The sequence below is a fragment of the Globicephala melas genome, chromosome 2, assembly GCF_963455315.2.
Source record: "Globicephala melas chromosome 2, mGloMel1.2, whole genome shotgun sequence".
In the NCBI taxonomy this organism is placed as follows: Eukaryota; Metazoa; Chordata; class Mammalia; order Artiodactyla; family Delphinidae; genus Globicephala; species Globicephala melas.
The window spans coordinates 146,498,644-146,514,037 of record NC_083315.2 but is presented as its reverse complement, the minus strand read 5'-3'; the positions used below and the strand labels follow the sequence as shown (position 1 = coordinate 146,514,037).

General features: G+C 34.2%; 1 protein-coding gene across 5 annotated transcripts in view; it reads right to left on the bottom strand.

Annotated features, from left to right (window-relative positions):
* PCNX1 (pecanex 1) overlaps positions 1-15,394 on the bottom strand; it is a 171,062-nt gene that overhangs the window by 35,038 nt on the left and 120,630 nt on the right. For all 5 annotated transcript variants that reach the window (XM_030831549.2, XM_030831548.3, XM_030831550.3 and 2 more), the window contains 7 exons: positions 14,946-15,096; positions 12,919-13,060; positions 12,067-12,244; positions 9,407-9,515; positions 8,437-8,566; positions 5,410-5,468; positions 3,432-3,647 (listed from right to left, as the gene is read on the bottom strand). In XM_030831549.2, the coding sequence (XP_030687409.1) occupies positions 3,432-3,647; positions 5,410-5,468; positions 8,437-8,566; positions 9,407-9,515; positions 12,067-12,244; positions 12,919-13,060; positions 14,946-15,096 (985 nt within the window). The remainder of the gene's footprint in view (positions 1-3,431; positions 3,648-5,409; positions 5,469-8,436; positions 8,567-9,406; positions 9,516-12,066; positions 12,245-12,918; positions 13,061-14,945; positions 15,097-15,394) is intronic.

Sequence of the window (15,394 nt, the reverse complement as noted above, 5' to 3'; positions counted from 1 at the left end):
AGGAGTGAATTCAGAGGTTTGACATTTTCTCACAAGAGACAGAATGAGGTCCTTGTTCACAGGAGCAGAACAAACAGAATAACTGAATTAATGTGGGGTGTTTTCACTCTGACATACAAACCCCAAGAATATTTTCTACCCCAACATACCCAGTAATACATTTTGCTTAGAAAATGAAGTCAACAATAAGCACAGGAATATTAATAACTGAAAAAAGAATTTTGAGATTTGGAAAGGGATTCTAGAGAAACCATTACTAATTGTTTCCTGGATTAGCTAGATCCTTCAGTCACTTCATAGTGAATATAACTGGTAAAAATTAATAAAACTAACAATTATGAAAACCAGACACGTTAAAATTAATTTGAGTAAAAACTGAAAGGAATCCAAACAGAATAAAAATGTTTGACCTATAAAGTTTGACCTGAAACACCACACTTGGTAGAAGTAACCTTTAAAAATATATAGAAGTAACATTTACAAACTTGGTAGAAGCTGTAACCAGGAAATTCTGATAGACAAAAAACATGATTGATAACTCAAATATCTGACATAAAATTTACATGGAAAAGAATCTTGAGAATATCAGTAAAATGAAAATGGAAATGAAAACTATGAAGGTATTTAACCAAGATCTATAAAAAACTGATCAAGAAATTTTAGTTAAATGTCACTTAAAACTTAGCATCCACTATGAGAGACAATAAAATCAAAGGAATTAAATTGGCTTAATGGAGTATACATCAGAAAACACATCAAAATGCTCAGCAGATCCAAATATCTGCCTGGCAAAATACTGCCTGACAACACTCTTAATTAATATTTTGAGGAGCAGGCGGTAGATGGAACAGGGACTACCACTGTGAAGGAAAGAAATTAACCAAAGATCACAACAGCATTTGAGCAAGAATATAATCATTCCTCATCAAAGTTCTGCAATGAAGAGGAAGGAGAAAAGACTGTTACTTAGATTACTTAACCAGTCTACAAAATGATCTTTATCATATGCTAGCTGCTGTGATAGGTCCTGGATATACAATAAGTGAAGCAGACAGGACTCCTGCCCTTGAGGAGTTTATAATCTACAGCAAAGGTTTACAAAATACAGCCCTGGGCCAAATCCAAGCTAAGAGTGGTTTTGATATTTTTAAAGGGTTGTTTAAAAGAAAAATCAAAGAAGAACATGCAACAGAGAATGTGTATGGCTCCAAAAGCCTGCACTATTAACTATCTTGGCTCTTCACAGAAAATGTCTGCCAACCCCTGGGCTAGAGAAGAAATAAACTTTAAACAAATAAATAAATATAAAATTAGAACTCTGCTAAGTGCTAAGGAGGTAAAAACAGGGTAATATGAGAGATAATCATGTGGGACAGGTGGTTAGAGACTAAAGCTTCTCTGAGAAAGTGACAGTTAAGCTAATTCTTAAAGATAATTAAGGAATTAGAGGTGGAAGATTGGCAGGAAGAGGGGAGACGTTTGGTACTTTCTGGGCAAAGGGAAGGGCGATAAGGAGGCCTTAGTAAAGAATTTAGCACAGCTAGGACACTGAAGGAAGGCCAGTGTGGCTACAGTGGACGAGGAGGGTGCTACAAAGTAAGGTGGAAAAACTGACAGAGGCCAGATCTCACAGCTGTCCACAGGATGTGTTAAGGAATTTGAATTCTATTTTAAATGCAATGGAAAGCCACTGAAAATTTAAAGCATGGAATGGAAAGGACATAACTGAATTTGCCTTTAAAAAAAAAAATCACGATGGCTGAATGAAGAATTACAGGTACGGCCTGCTATTGAAATTCAGCATGAGTTCAGAAAGTAAGGGGGTACTGTGTTCTCAAATTGATTTGAGTTTTGTTTGACAAAGAGTGAGAGTTTGGATGGCAAAGGATTTATCCAAAATTTTACTTGAATCTATTTGGTACCAGAGAGTAAAGTGGGGAGAGTGAAAATTTGGATCCATTTTTGATTTGGACAATTTCTGATCAATACGGTGAAATGAGCAGATAAGAAGGACCCCCTTCCAATTCACACATAGAAATTCTGGATAAAATAACCTCCCCACAAATACCTGTTAAAAAAGAAAGTTAAATTAAAATCAAAAAGCAAAGATGAAATCTTCAGGTGCCAACAATTTAAAAAGAAGGTGAAGTTATAGCAGTGGTATGTGTAGTGGTAAGGGGGTGCTGGTTTTTGGATGAGGACAGATGGATTAAATTTGAACAGCACTGGGTTAAGACCCTAGAAGAGATGGAATTAAGGTCCTGGGCTTCTGACAGAGAGTCAGAAACAAACCATGAGACAAGAATAGGAGATTGTAAAGAAGAGAGAGCAAATGGGTTACAAATAAATTACAAATAAATAACAAACATTAACATTTACTACCTTGAGTTTTACACAAGTAAAATCTTATTTCCAATGAATGGAGTAACTTTAGAAAAGCACTTGCTCCATTAACAAAGATATTATGTAACAAAGGTGCAAACTTTCTGATTCAACACCAGGGTAAAAATAAAGCTATAGGGTACAGGTCTAATTTGATCCTCTATTTAGACAAATGCTTTCTTATTTCCTATTTCAGGTTAAAAACACCTAAGGTACTTCTTAGAATAGACCAAAACACTGCTTGGATGCTTTCTCTAAAAACTCTCAAGTCCAAATGTTGCCTAGATTGGAAACACATGCATTAATAGGACTCCTTCAATTCCTATAAGACAAGTTTCTATTCCTGCTTACAAGACATTCAACTTACAGAAGTGGATAACATCAAGCTGGTATGTTTCTGAATGCATGATTTTCTGTGTAGAAACAGTTTCATTTGTCAGTATACAAAATTGTTGAAGGCTGGTGGGGGAATAGGGAGTAACTGCTTAATGGGTGTGAGGTTTTATTTGGGGTGATGAAAACGCTTTGGAACTAGACAGAGGTGGTGGTTGCACAAGATCGTGAATGTACTAAATGCCACTAATTTGTTCACTTTAAAATTGTTAATTTGATGTTATGTGAATTTCACCTCAATTTAAAAAAATTGTTGAGGACAAAGGCATGGCAGTTATATGAAAGTAACTTGGTTAGCTAATCTCTGCCTCACAGCATTCTATGCTGCCAGCCATCTAACGAGCATGTGCAGCTGATCACAATAAAAGACTAGCAAGAGGGCAAGCACAGAACAACAGAAATTCACTCTTACCAGGAAAAAACAAGTCTGTTATACACTATTGATACTACCTTTACATACAGAGCATACTGCAAAAATGATTCTTCTCTGAATGTGAAATTTGGAAAAAAACTAATAACTACTCTTTAGCAGCTTTTCTCATTCCAGAATTCCAAATACTAAGGACCTACTTTCATAACTTTTGATTTGAGATGTAGACACATCAAACTTAGATGTCACAGGAGTACGTTATAGAAATGAAAGGTGAATGTCTTACCTCTGAATTCAAGTCCCCGCAGCTGGAAGGTGACCAGCCCATTGCCTATCTCTATAAGGTGTACTAATGCATTGAGGTAGTCAGAGGCAAGAATGAAACAGTCCCCTGTACTGTAGTTTCCCCACCGTCCTAGGTGCAAATCACCACAAAGACTGTGTTGTAGGGATCTGGTTAAATGTTCATAAAAGATGGAATTCAGATTGTTGTCATCTGATCCTATAAGAAGGGATTAAAAAAATGTTAACTTTACCTTAAGTACCCTTTATAACAACAAACAAGATTGTTAAAAGTATTAAAACTAATTTCCAGTTAGGGTTGTATCTATAGTTCTTTGACAAGGAAGATAATATACCCTTACAAGGGTACCCTGTACCCTTATAATACAGATACCCTTAGAATTTCTATATAAAAATGAAATATGGGATAATGGGAAAAAAATTTTCAAATGAGTTAGACGTAACGTAACCTCTCTGAGTCTCTGGTCCCCATCCATAAAATGTGGGAATTGGATTAGGTGAAATCTAAGGTCTTTTCTACCTCTTTAACAGTCCATGATCAAAATTTTCTATCACTGTTCAATTAACTATGCCTTATAATTAAAACCATGCAAGAGAAATGAAAAAGATAAAAGAAATTCAAAACTAGAACAAAAAGACATACTGGTAAAGGAAGTGGGTTAAGTAATACAAGATTTGAACAAATGAGATAGTCCAAAACAAAGAGAAGTTGGTCAAAAAAACTCTGTATACTGAGATGCCTAATATTAGCTAAACAGAAATAAACTGTATACACAGAAACAGCAGTAAAGAACCACCTACAAATTTTAGTCATCCTTTAAGAAAAAAAATTAGGATAAAACATCACCCAATAAATTAGAAAACCATCTTTAGAAGTAACCCATCCAAAGCAATAATCTGTAAATGGGTGCCCAAAGCACAGAATTGAAGAATGGCAAAACATACTAAACTTAATAATTACTTTAAACTCAGCCTAACTAAACAATAAAATAAAAGGGAAACCCTAGGCTCAAGCTTCAATAAAACAGTTGTAGCTAATGCTGTCTGCCCATTACAGAAGTGTGCATGTTAATTCAGGACATGGTCTTTGTGATAGGCATCTTCAGCAGCATAATTCCAAGCCCCCCTACAAGGACATGCCAGAGCTGAGATGGCTGTTATATCTACCAGAACATGATAATGACAGTCATTAATATCAAATAACTAGTCCTCCTTAATCAAATTTATAATTATGAATCAATCTGATTACTATAATTTAGTTTCTCAAGCAGAGCATTTGAAGTAATCTGCGAGTTAAATGAATACAAATCTTCCAGTGTATCGGGAGCCATATTTCTTTAGTAAATTAATACACTGATATTCTGGTTGATACATTAATCTTTTATGGGTGGGGCAGTGAGATTCACCCTCTCTGTGCCAGATTACTAATAGGTGGGCCGACAAAAAGATGTTTCCCAAAGGACAAAACTAAGAACCAAACTTTAGATAATGGTAACACCACCAAAATGTCACCCACTGAAGCCTTATCTTGAGTGGCTATTTGGCTCCTCTAGATGACATCTCCGTATGTAATAAACTTAATGAAATTAACACTTATCTAACCATTTGGCGAAGCAGGGAAGCAAACATAATAAGTTCAGACTGCATACTCTTCAATACACCTCATCAGTTTTACTTTCACTGTGCTCTACTTTTTTAACCTATGTAAGAACAATCTTTCAATGGAATTTTTTATTCTTATCAGCATTCTTAAAATGCATTTTATAAAAGATGGGTGTATAAATTTTAGATATTCTAATTCACATATACTTTGCTAAAGTAAAACAAAATAAAGCGAAGGATATTTAGTTTTTCAGAAATGCCCTTTGGATTCCATAGAGGATTCCCAATAAGTCGGGAGTGAACTACGTATATAACGAATTCCTTAGACTTGCTTCTTTACTCACAAATAGGGCTATTACCTGGATTTCTATCAAGCTGGGAAGCCAATCTGGTATTTGAATGATCCACTCGTTTTGTGCTAAAAAAGGCAAAATGAAACATCTTTAGTAAGCTTTTTTATATTAAAAAAGTCTAACAATTAAAAGGGAGAAAACTATACAATAAAGATGAAATAAATATTATCGCTTTATAAAAATGAGAAAAATCTATGCATAACATATTAATAAAGCTCTTTGATAGAACAATTTTAGGGGTAAGGATTTATTTTTTACGCTTCCACCTCCATTATACATAAAGACAAGTTTTTTCTTAACTGATGTTTCACCGAACGGTGTATAGAAAGACACTGAGTTTAATGTAAAAAAATTTTTGATCAGGATGACAAAATGCATACTGTATACAGTTCCTAAAAATATACAGTGCATGAAACATTCCTTATAAGGGGAAGGTTATTAATGTCCAGAGGTACAGTGTTCTTTAGAACAGTGGTTCCCAAAATGTGGTCCACAGAACCTGAAGCAAGACACTTCAGATCTTGCAGGGAGTTTTCCAAATCAAAACTATTTTCATAATAGTACTGAACTGTTATTCGCTTTTTTTCACTGTGTTGACAACTGCACTGACGGTGCAAAAGCAACGGTGGGTAAGACTGCCGGTGCTTTAACATCAATCAAGGCAGTGGCACCAAACTGTACTATTTTTCACTGCTACCCACGCACAAGAAAAAACAATAAATAAAAATTCAAGTTTCCCTTAAAAATGTCCTTAACGAAGCAATAAAAATAATACTTTTGTTAAAATGCAGCCCCTCAGTACAGGTCTTTTTAATATTGTGTGTGGCAAAATACACATAAAGCCCTTCTGCTGCATTCTGAAGCAGGACGATTAACTGGAGGGAAAGCATTTGTGCAACTGCTTGAACTGTAAGTAGCAGTAGCTGCTTTTTTTTCCATGGAACACCATTTTCACTTGAATAAACTATGACTATTCAGACTTGAGTATTTGACAGACACTTCTCAAGTGAAGAAAGTAAGTCTGACATTTCAAGAAAAATAACTGATAAAGATACCTGTTGCCAATAATAAAAATTCAAGTTTTCAAGCAAAAATTAGAATTTCAGAAAACTTGCATCTACCACCATGCGCTTGATAGCTTCCCAATACTTCAACACTTTTTTGAGATTGGCGGTGATATGAATACATATATTTTTTAATATTGTACCGTGAAATGGGTCAAAATTTGGAAGATCTACATTACTCACTGAGCAGGTATTTTCTAAACAGTAGATAAAGATGTATCAATATAAGTGTATGCATGGGTAAAAGACCCATTCAAACTATAAGACATATCAGTGAATTCTGATGTAATACAGTCAAAAATTCACTGATATGGCTTTAGATTCCACATTGCCACTAACCTTTAAGAAACTACCATTTGTCGAAGGATCCAAGAATATCCACAATTGTCTAAAAAGGCTATTAAAATACTTCTTTCTTTTCAAACTGTATGTCTGTGTGAGGCCAGATTTACTTTATATACTTCAACCAGAACAACACAATGCAACAAGAGACTGAATGCAGAAGCAGATAAGAGAATTCAGCTGTCTTTTATTAAGTCAGACGTGAAAGAGATTTACAAAACTACAAAAACAATGACAGTCTTCGGATTTTTTTGGTGGAATGGTAAATAGTTATTCTTCATTAGAAAAATGTTATTTATATTAACATGTAATAGGCTTATTGTTGTTATTTTTATATTAATTCATTTATAATATAAAATGAGTTTTGACTTATAATACAATAAATATTGTACAGTATTTATTATAGTAAATAACTATGTAGTAGATAAAACCCCTATCAACAAAATCTCTTTGGAGACGTCAATAATTTTTAAGATTGTATGTAAAGGGGTTCTGAGATCAAAAAGTTTAAGAACTGCTGACAAAGATGTTATTCTGGGGCTTCCCTGGTGGCACAGTGGTTGAGAGTCTACCTGCCAATGCAGGGGACACGGGTTCGTGCCCCGGTCCGAGAAGATCCAACATGCCGCAGAGAGGCTGGGCTCGTGAGCCATGGCCGCTGAGCCTGCGCGTCCGGAGCCTGTGCTCCGCAACGGGAAAGGCCACAACAGTGAGAGGCCCGCGTACCGCAAAAAAAAAAAGATGTTATTCTGGACTAAGTTTAAGTTGGTCCAGAAGAAAAAAAGGGTATAAATAACACTAAAATTCACCAAAAAGAGAAATACTATGTGTGATTTTAGGTAAAAGACCAGAGCAAAAGTTTCACATCCATAAGCCAGTTCATTGTTAAAGATTACCATTTTCACCTATTATATGTACCTACGTGTGAACGTGTAGAGAGAAAGGCAGTCGTGGAGCTGGCCAGTAGAATTATAAATTAGTACAAGCTCTTTCTGAATCAACATGTTAATACATTTATAAGCCTTTAAAATGTTTAGGCTCCATGATTCAGTAATTCCCCTTTAGATATTTTCTTAAATTAGAAAAAAATTTGGAGATTACATACAAGGATAGTTACTAGGCATCATATTAAACAGCTAACCTAAGGAATTAAGCTTAAATGAAGAAAATACTTTATGTACAAAGATGGTTATTTAAAAACCTATCCTCATGAAAAACTACAAATAACCTATAAAAAGTTTAGCTCTAAAAATAGCTACTTCTTAGAAAACTGTGAGATAACTACTTATGACTGTTATAATGATGTAACAGTGTATAGCATAAAGTTTCAAAGTATTATTAATGTGGAACAATTCTAAGAAATAACATTAAAAGAAAAAAGACAGAAAAATGAATATATTTAACTAGGACTATGTTTTAAAAATCTTATAAATAGGAAAAAAGGTAGAGAAAATAGAGTATCCTCTGACTCTTCCAATTTTATATAATTTTGAAACTTTAAGAATATAAAATTTTAAATATTTCAATAGAAAAAATGTTAACCATGAATAATTTATAACAATGCTGTCAATAGTTTTTCCTAGTAAAAAAGATAAAAACTGGCTTTCAAGTGTTGTTCTTTACTCACTTATAGTCTCTCTCCCAGAATTTCACAGGTCGAACATATGAAGTGATGAATATTGCACTTCCCAGGAAGGGGTTCAGTGGAGTAGAAAAGAAGGCTGATACGGCAGCCTGAACAAACAACATGGCTGAATCTATGGGAAAACTGGTTAAGGACCTTAACATTCATCTGATTGTGCACGCACGTTCACGCACCTGCGCGCACGGCACACACACACACACACACACACACACACACACACACACACCCCTCACAAACACATTGCAATTACAGCAATTAGAAAAATGAGGTTCATCAGAGGAATACAGAAGAAGGTGTCACTGGACAGTATAAGGGGTAGAAGCAGAAAGACACAGCCAGGAAAGTACAGCCTGGCATGATGCTCTGAAGGGACCCAAATAAATATTTGCTAACATGTGTCTGGTAAAATTCCATGTATCACTCTTGGGTAGAGATGGTTTTAATTTTCCAGAAGATAAAAACTAAAATTTAAAGATACAAAAGTCTGCATATCAACATCTACAAGGTCACTAACCTTTATGTTTACTTAGAAAGTACCTTTAAGAAAGGATGAGAATAGAAAATTTTGAACGTAAGCTTAATTACAATCATATCACTATGGAAAATGTTTTGAATGCTCATTCATTTATAAATATTTCTAAACACATTTTGTATATATTGAAAATTCCTGGACTTTAATACTCACATATATAAACATGAAATTTTTAATCAGCATTACTTAATTATAAAACCTTAATACTTTTCTCATGTTCAGATGATCTGTGGGCCACAGAAGTTAATACAAATTAAACAATCAAAATTGGTATAGGTGTGGGCTCAAAAGACTGTGAATTTTTGATAATTTATCACATGGTAACCTATATTCTATGCCTGTGAAAGGTTATGCCTACAAACCAACATTCTCATCAACGATATGACTGCCCTTTCTTATCAACTTTTATTAGAAGGATACGGGGCACTGCAAAGGGCTGAGCGAAAGCATGGAAAGCAGAACCCCATGTAATTTGCCATGGAGCAATGTAAGTGTATACAAACTGCAATTTGTAAAGGAGTTCCCAAAGCTGTAGGAGGAAAACAAAAACAATCAGTAAAAAGCTTACCGTCAGATTTTTAAATTAGAAAATGAAAAACTTCTAAAATGATTTTCTTCCAAATAGGGAAATAGCATGGAAATTATTTGCCATTTGCATCAAAGGAAAAGAAATATCACTGCCAAAACACTGAATGTGTTTTTAAGTAAAGACAGTTAACTGACATACGGATTTGTGTTTTATCAGTTTAAAAATTCTATGCTGTCTATTGGTTCTATTACTACTAACAAGCAAAACCAAAAAAAAAATATATATATATATATATTTTTTATTCTGGCATTTCCCTCAAATTTTAGTGCTTTGTAAAATGAGTAAGTTTTAAATGCAATGTCAAAAGGAATTTGAAAGCAGCCAGGCAGGGGATAAAGTTGTAATTCAGTTGTCACTGTCTGTTTCCTAAGAATTTACTAGTGTGTATTAGGCATCTGTTCATAATCAGAATTGTTATTGCCAATGGAAGCATAATATACATTTTAATCTTATTTCAATTAGGATCTGTTTTGTTGTTGAACATTTCTTCAACACTGAAACAGAACTATTGTGCCCAAAATTGCCTCTGCATGCTAGGCAGTGCAAGGCCCCATTCTCAGAACAGATCACAGAATCTTAAAAGCAAGAGGTTCTGACTAATTCAGTGCCATGATTCAGGCACCAAACACCTCACATGTAAATTATTTAGCTGATTTACAAATGAACTTGTTTAATTTCCAATTTAAAAAAGAAATCACAACTTCAACCAATCAGAAAATGCAGATGAATCCCTGCACTCTTTGCCATGACTCAAAATTATGCTGGCAACCCTCGGTACTAATGGGATCAGGATGACAGGAAGTAAAAGCATCATGTATACTGTCAGATACCATCGCAACTGCTTAAAAACGGTGACTCAGAACACTCTTCTGTTTCTAAATGGTAAACAGACTGTACTCAAATTTTGATTGTAATATTAAGGAAAAATGGTATGTAATTACATGTTTAAGTAGTTAGTGGGTGAAAATAGCTTTGTATACATTCAGAGCAATTTTTTCTTGAAATATTATTAAGTTGGTGGTACACCTTACAATGATATCTTAAAATAAATATATCTAAAGAGATCCCTTGAATATTACTTGCTTATTATCACTGTTAAGTTCTATGAAGTAACCATATAAAATGCAAACTCCTTGCGGGCAGAGCTTTCTCTGTTTTGTTAACTAACGTAGCCTAAGCATCTAGAATAGTTCTGGAACATGGTACACTCTCAAAAACAATTTGCTTAACAAATGAAAGTATTAAGAAAATCCAAACTAATGCGAGTTAAGTGTAGTGACTATTTCAAGGACTGTTTAGTTTATATTTTACTGCAACTTTCACTTTTTTCCAACCGGTATAAGATTCAATACAATTTCCAATCTAAATATTAAATTTGTGAGAAATCACATGCTTTTTTTATACAGACAATTCTCTGATTAACTTTCTGGCTCCCTCCTTTGATTAATCATGCTCACTAGAAGAGGAAATAAATGATAAAAATGCATACAAATTAGTGATTGAACAAATATAATATTGTGATATTGAGAAGCTATTTAGCATAACATTTAGTACAATATTTAGAAACTATTTCTAAAAGCTTGTTCAGATTAACGGTTTTCATTTTTACTGTCCCCATCCTAGGCCAGACCTCTATCACATCTAAATTACTGTCACAATCTCTTAAGCTGTTCTCCATACCTTTAGGTTCTCTCTTCCCCAATGCATCCCAAATGTGGCTGACCAGGCTAACTTTCCTAAAACTGGGATTTCATTGTGTTTTGTAGCTGCTCATATGCTTCAGCTCTCTGTCACCTATCAAATGGGATAATATATGTCAAAGTCCTTTGTATGTGGTCAGTGTTAACATGAAATCTAAACTATTTAATTTCAAATAATCTGACTACACAACCTATTTCACTTAGAAAGGCAGTGTGGCTCAGTAAGAAGCTTCTTGGAGGCAGAAGATGCAGGCTTTACCATCTCGTTTGTAAAAAGACTACAGGCAACTATCCCATGGGTGATAACAAATTTTAGGAGCATTCTGTAAACGTCAGTATATTCTGCAAATAAACTAGCATCTCACTGCTCCCACATGGCCTCACTGCCCTCAGTCTCCACCATCTTCATTCAGTATCAGGTTATTTCCTCCCTCCATCTATGAAGCAGCCTACAGTTTGGTTCAATTATTACCATGTTTGTTTCTAAAATTATTCAAAACCACACCCCCTTTTGGAAGAACCCATATATTTATATACTTATTAGAGTTCCTCTGATGTTTCCATATAATTGAATCTTACCTTCCTAGCCACAGCAAGAAATATATCTTCTATGGATGACAGTGACTGGCATTGTTTAGGGATTCTAATCCTAAATAACTGGTTGACTGAAGAAAGATACTACTTAAAAGATAATGAAGCAAACTGAAAGCAAGCGTAATCCTCACTAAATGGCATATTACTTAGGGAGACACTTTTTACAGATAAGGATGTTTCCTTCAGTGATAAATTACCTTGTTGAAGAGTATGGACATGAAGAACAGATCCAACAGCATGGTCTCTGAAAAAGCTTCATAGTCAATTTTGAAAAAGAGCACAGTAAAGATGACTGTGACATACTGATATGTAGGGCTGCTGAAAGAGGACCGTAGCAGCTTCAGACCAGCAATGGTGATCATTAAAGCACCTAATCTACAATATAAAGAAAGCACATTCATCAACTGATGACTGAAAACGTTAATCTACAAACTTCAGAAAAATCACCATTTCATTTACTAAACTTAGAATATATATATCAAATTTGAACTTCTAAATATTCCTTTTTAAGCATATGTATCATAATTCTTATCCTTTATATAAATAATCATGTTTAAAAAATAAGTAACACTATTGCAATTCTGACATTTGGTTCTCCAGTTTCTCAGTACTTCTATTGCTTAAACATTAACAGCATTTAGCACATACAAAACATATTAATGCTTACCCAACAACATGTACCTAGTGTAGTGGGTAGGCCTACAGGATGATTGTATAGGCAAGTGAGCACCTAAATGGTCTGATTCACACAGTACACAAAAATAATCATCTCCAAAACTTACCATCTAATATTAAAATTAACCTTATTTAATAAATGTCATCTCATAAAATGTTAGTTTACAATGAGATGTCTGGAGTAGTAATATGCCAAGAGCAGAAACAGATGTTCAGAAAAGGGAAGTCAAAGACAAAATTTCACTTGAATTTTTCACACAGTACTTTGCACCAAAGAGACACTCAATGATTACTTGTTACTAGATCAGTAACTTAAGACATTGCTATGACAGACCCCAACAGTCAAACTTAGATAAGAGGAGTACTGTACTTACTCTGTATCCAGTTTTTTTGGACTAGCAATTGTCTCTGCACTGCTACTAAGTTCATTGAGAACAATCAATGGATAGATGATATTCTTCTCCACAAAAAGAAGCCACACATGAAGTTTCTCAAACCACATCACAGTAGCTGCGTCTAACAAGGCAATATTAAGTCAAGAAAACCATGTCATCTAATGCATAAAATAGTCTGGTAATGTGATAAGAAAGGAAAATCTTACCACTCAAATTCAGCTGTACTATAAATAATGTAAGTAATCCAGTATGTCAATCAATAGTCAGTTTTATGAATTCTGAGACACATGCAACTTTCCAACTTAGATGTTAAATTTAGATGAACTGAATTTCATTTTAAACTTTTATTCTTGAAATCTCAGTTTTTAACCATAACTTTTTCTTATTTATGCCTATAACTTTTGGAGAAAAGATTAGTGAAGATTATTAGACTGCCCCTTTCCCCCAAAAGAAATAAATGATCTATTAAATTATCTGTTTTTAAAATCCTTACATACACATACATCTTATAAGACATACATCTCAGAACAGATATGAAAGTATATGTTTTGCATTCACACACTTCATAAGTGTCATTTTCATTGCCAGTAATATTTTCCCAATACTTTAATATTTAATGTCATTGGGGAAAGTGTCTAGGATAAGCTGAAAGATTTAAAATACGGTCCTCCAGCTATCTGAAAATAATGTCAACCACCTCTAGGAAGTTCTCTAATGAATCAGATTTTTCTTTATAGCTAGCTACTACAGTCAACTTTGCTAATGCCTAATACTCTCAATAAGTGAAAAATGTTATGTTGATTCAAAATTTATAAAAATTTAGACTAAATGTTTTGTTAAGATAAAAAACAAACAACATGATCAATGATTTACTTTAATGAAAACTGTTCTTCAAAACAAACCAGATACACCTGCTAACATTTATATATGAAAGCAATTAATCATTAACTATCAAAAATATATCATTCTGAGTTATTTTCCTTATGGTAAGAATAGGCCAGTACAGATTTTTATAGTTTTATGTCATTTCACTACAATCTACACATTGATATTTAATTATCTCCCCAGGATCAAAATAGTGATCAAGATTACAGTACCATGATGACTTAAGCAATTCTGCTAAAAGGCCCAGGAAATACGCTTTGATACTGCAAAGTCAAGTTTGGTATAGAAATCTTTCAAAAGCTTCAGAGTTCTCCAAAGAAGTTAATTCATCTCCAAACAGTTGAGAAATTTACTCTCCATAGTAACTCATTAACTAAAGAGAAAGTCTGAGGAAAAAACATTGGCTTGTTTAATCACTGGTATATAATAATGATGACACAGGTATTAACTTTTATTATATCCCTAAAATGAGGAAGTATATTATAGGTCATGGAACCAATGAACCAGACTGATTACTTGTAACAGAAAAGTCAGGGTTTAAAGCGACAAGTAAAAAGCTTGCCAAATGGACTGGCCTTCTACCTCTTTTTAGTCATTTTATACTTTATCCCAAATCTGAATGAATAATAACAATTACAAATGTTTTTCACCTCTTTTCTCTTGATCAACTCTTTATAACCCTCTCTGGTAGGACATAGTGTCACTGGTGGAAACAGGAACGAAGACCTTTCTATTCCCTTTATGCTTTGAGTTAAAAATATATCAAATAGAAGTCTTAAAGAGGATTGAGTTGCCTGCATATTGCAAGGAAGATTGAGGGTAAAGGTAGGGACTGGAAAGAGAAGTCACAGACATACACTGAAGGATTAATCAATGAGAGGTCTGTGAAGAAAAACTTAGAGGAGGAAAGAGCAAGGTTTATTCTGTGGTAAGTTGGCATTTTAGCACTGACATTTATACTTCAACTGAAATGAAAGCAAAAGGTCTGATTCATTAGTGTCAAACCTAAGAAACACAAGCCGAAGTGTTACTTGATGATAGTTACTTAACAGTCACCTGTCAACAAAGTAAAAGAAAAAAATCCATAGTATTGAAAGGAAAAGTGTTAATGAAATACTTACTTCGAACTTCATACTGATTATATTCCACCGTCTTGAGCAGAGGGTGAGAGAAGCAGTGCCACGGTAGCTGCTTCCTAACTTGAGGCAGCACGTAATGGGTTACAAAACCCACGAAGCCAACAAGCGCATACAACACATACTTGAGCGCAGGCTAAAAGGAGGATAAAGTTGAGGACATGAAAAGTGATTCTGAGACCCAAAGGAGAACTTCTAATTTGTCAGTTCAATTTAGTCAACTATAGAATCTAAGAACTAAACATCTGTCTGCAGTTAACATTTCTATATTATGTAATTTTCTGATTAAATCAGCCATAAAAGGTAGTGACTGTTCACGTATTACAGATATTTTAAAATGTGTTAACTACTTTCCTTGGTGTCTCACACTGTCAATGTAATTAGAGTGTGGCCTGAGGTATATTGCTTGCTTCCCTAAGAATGTTCTATGTGAC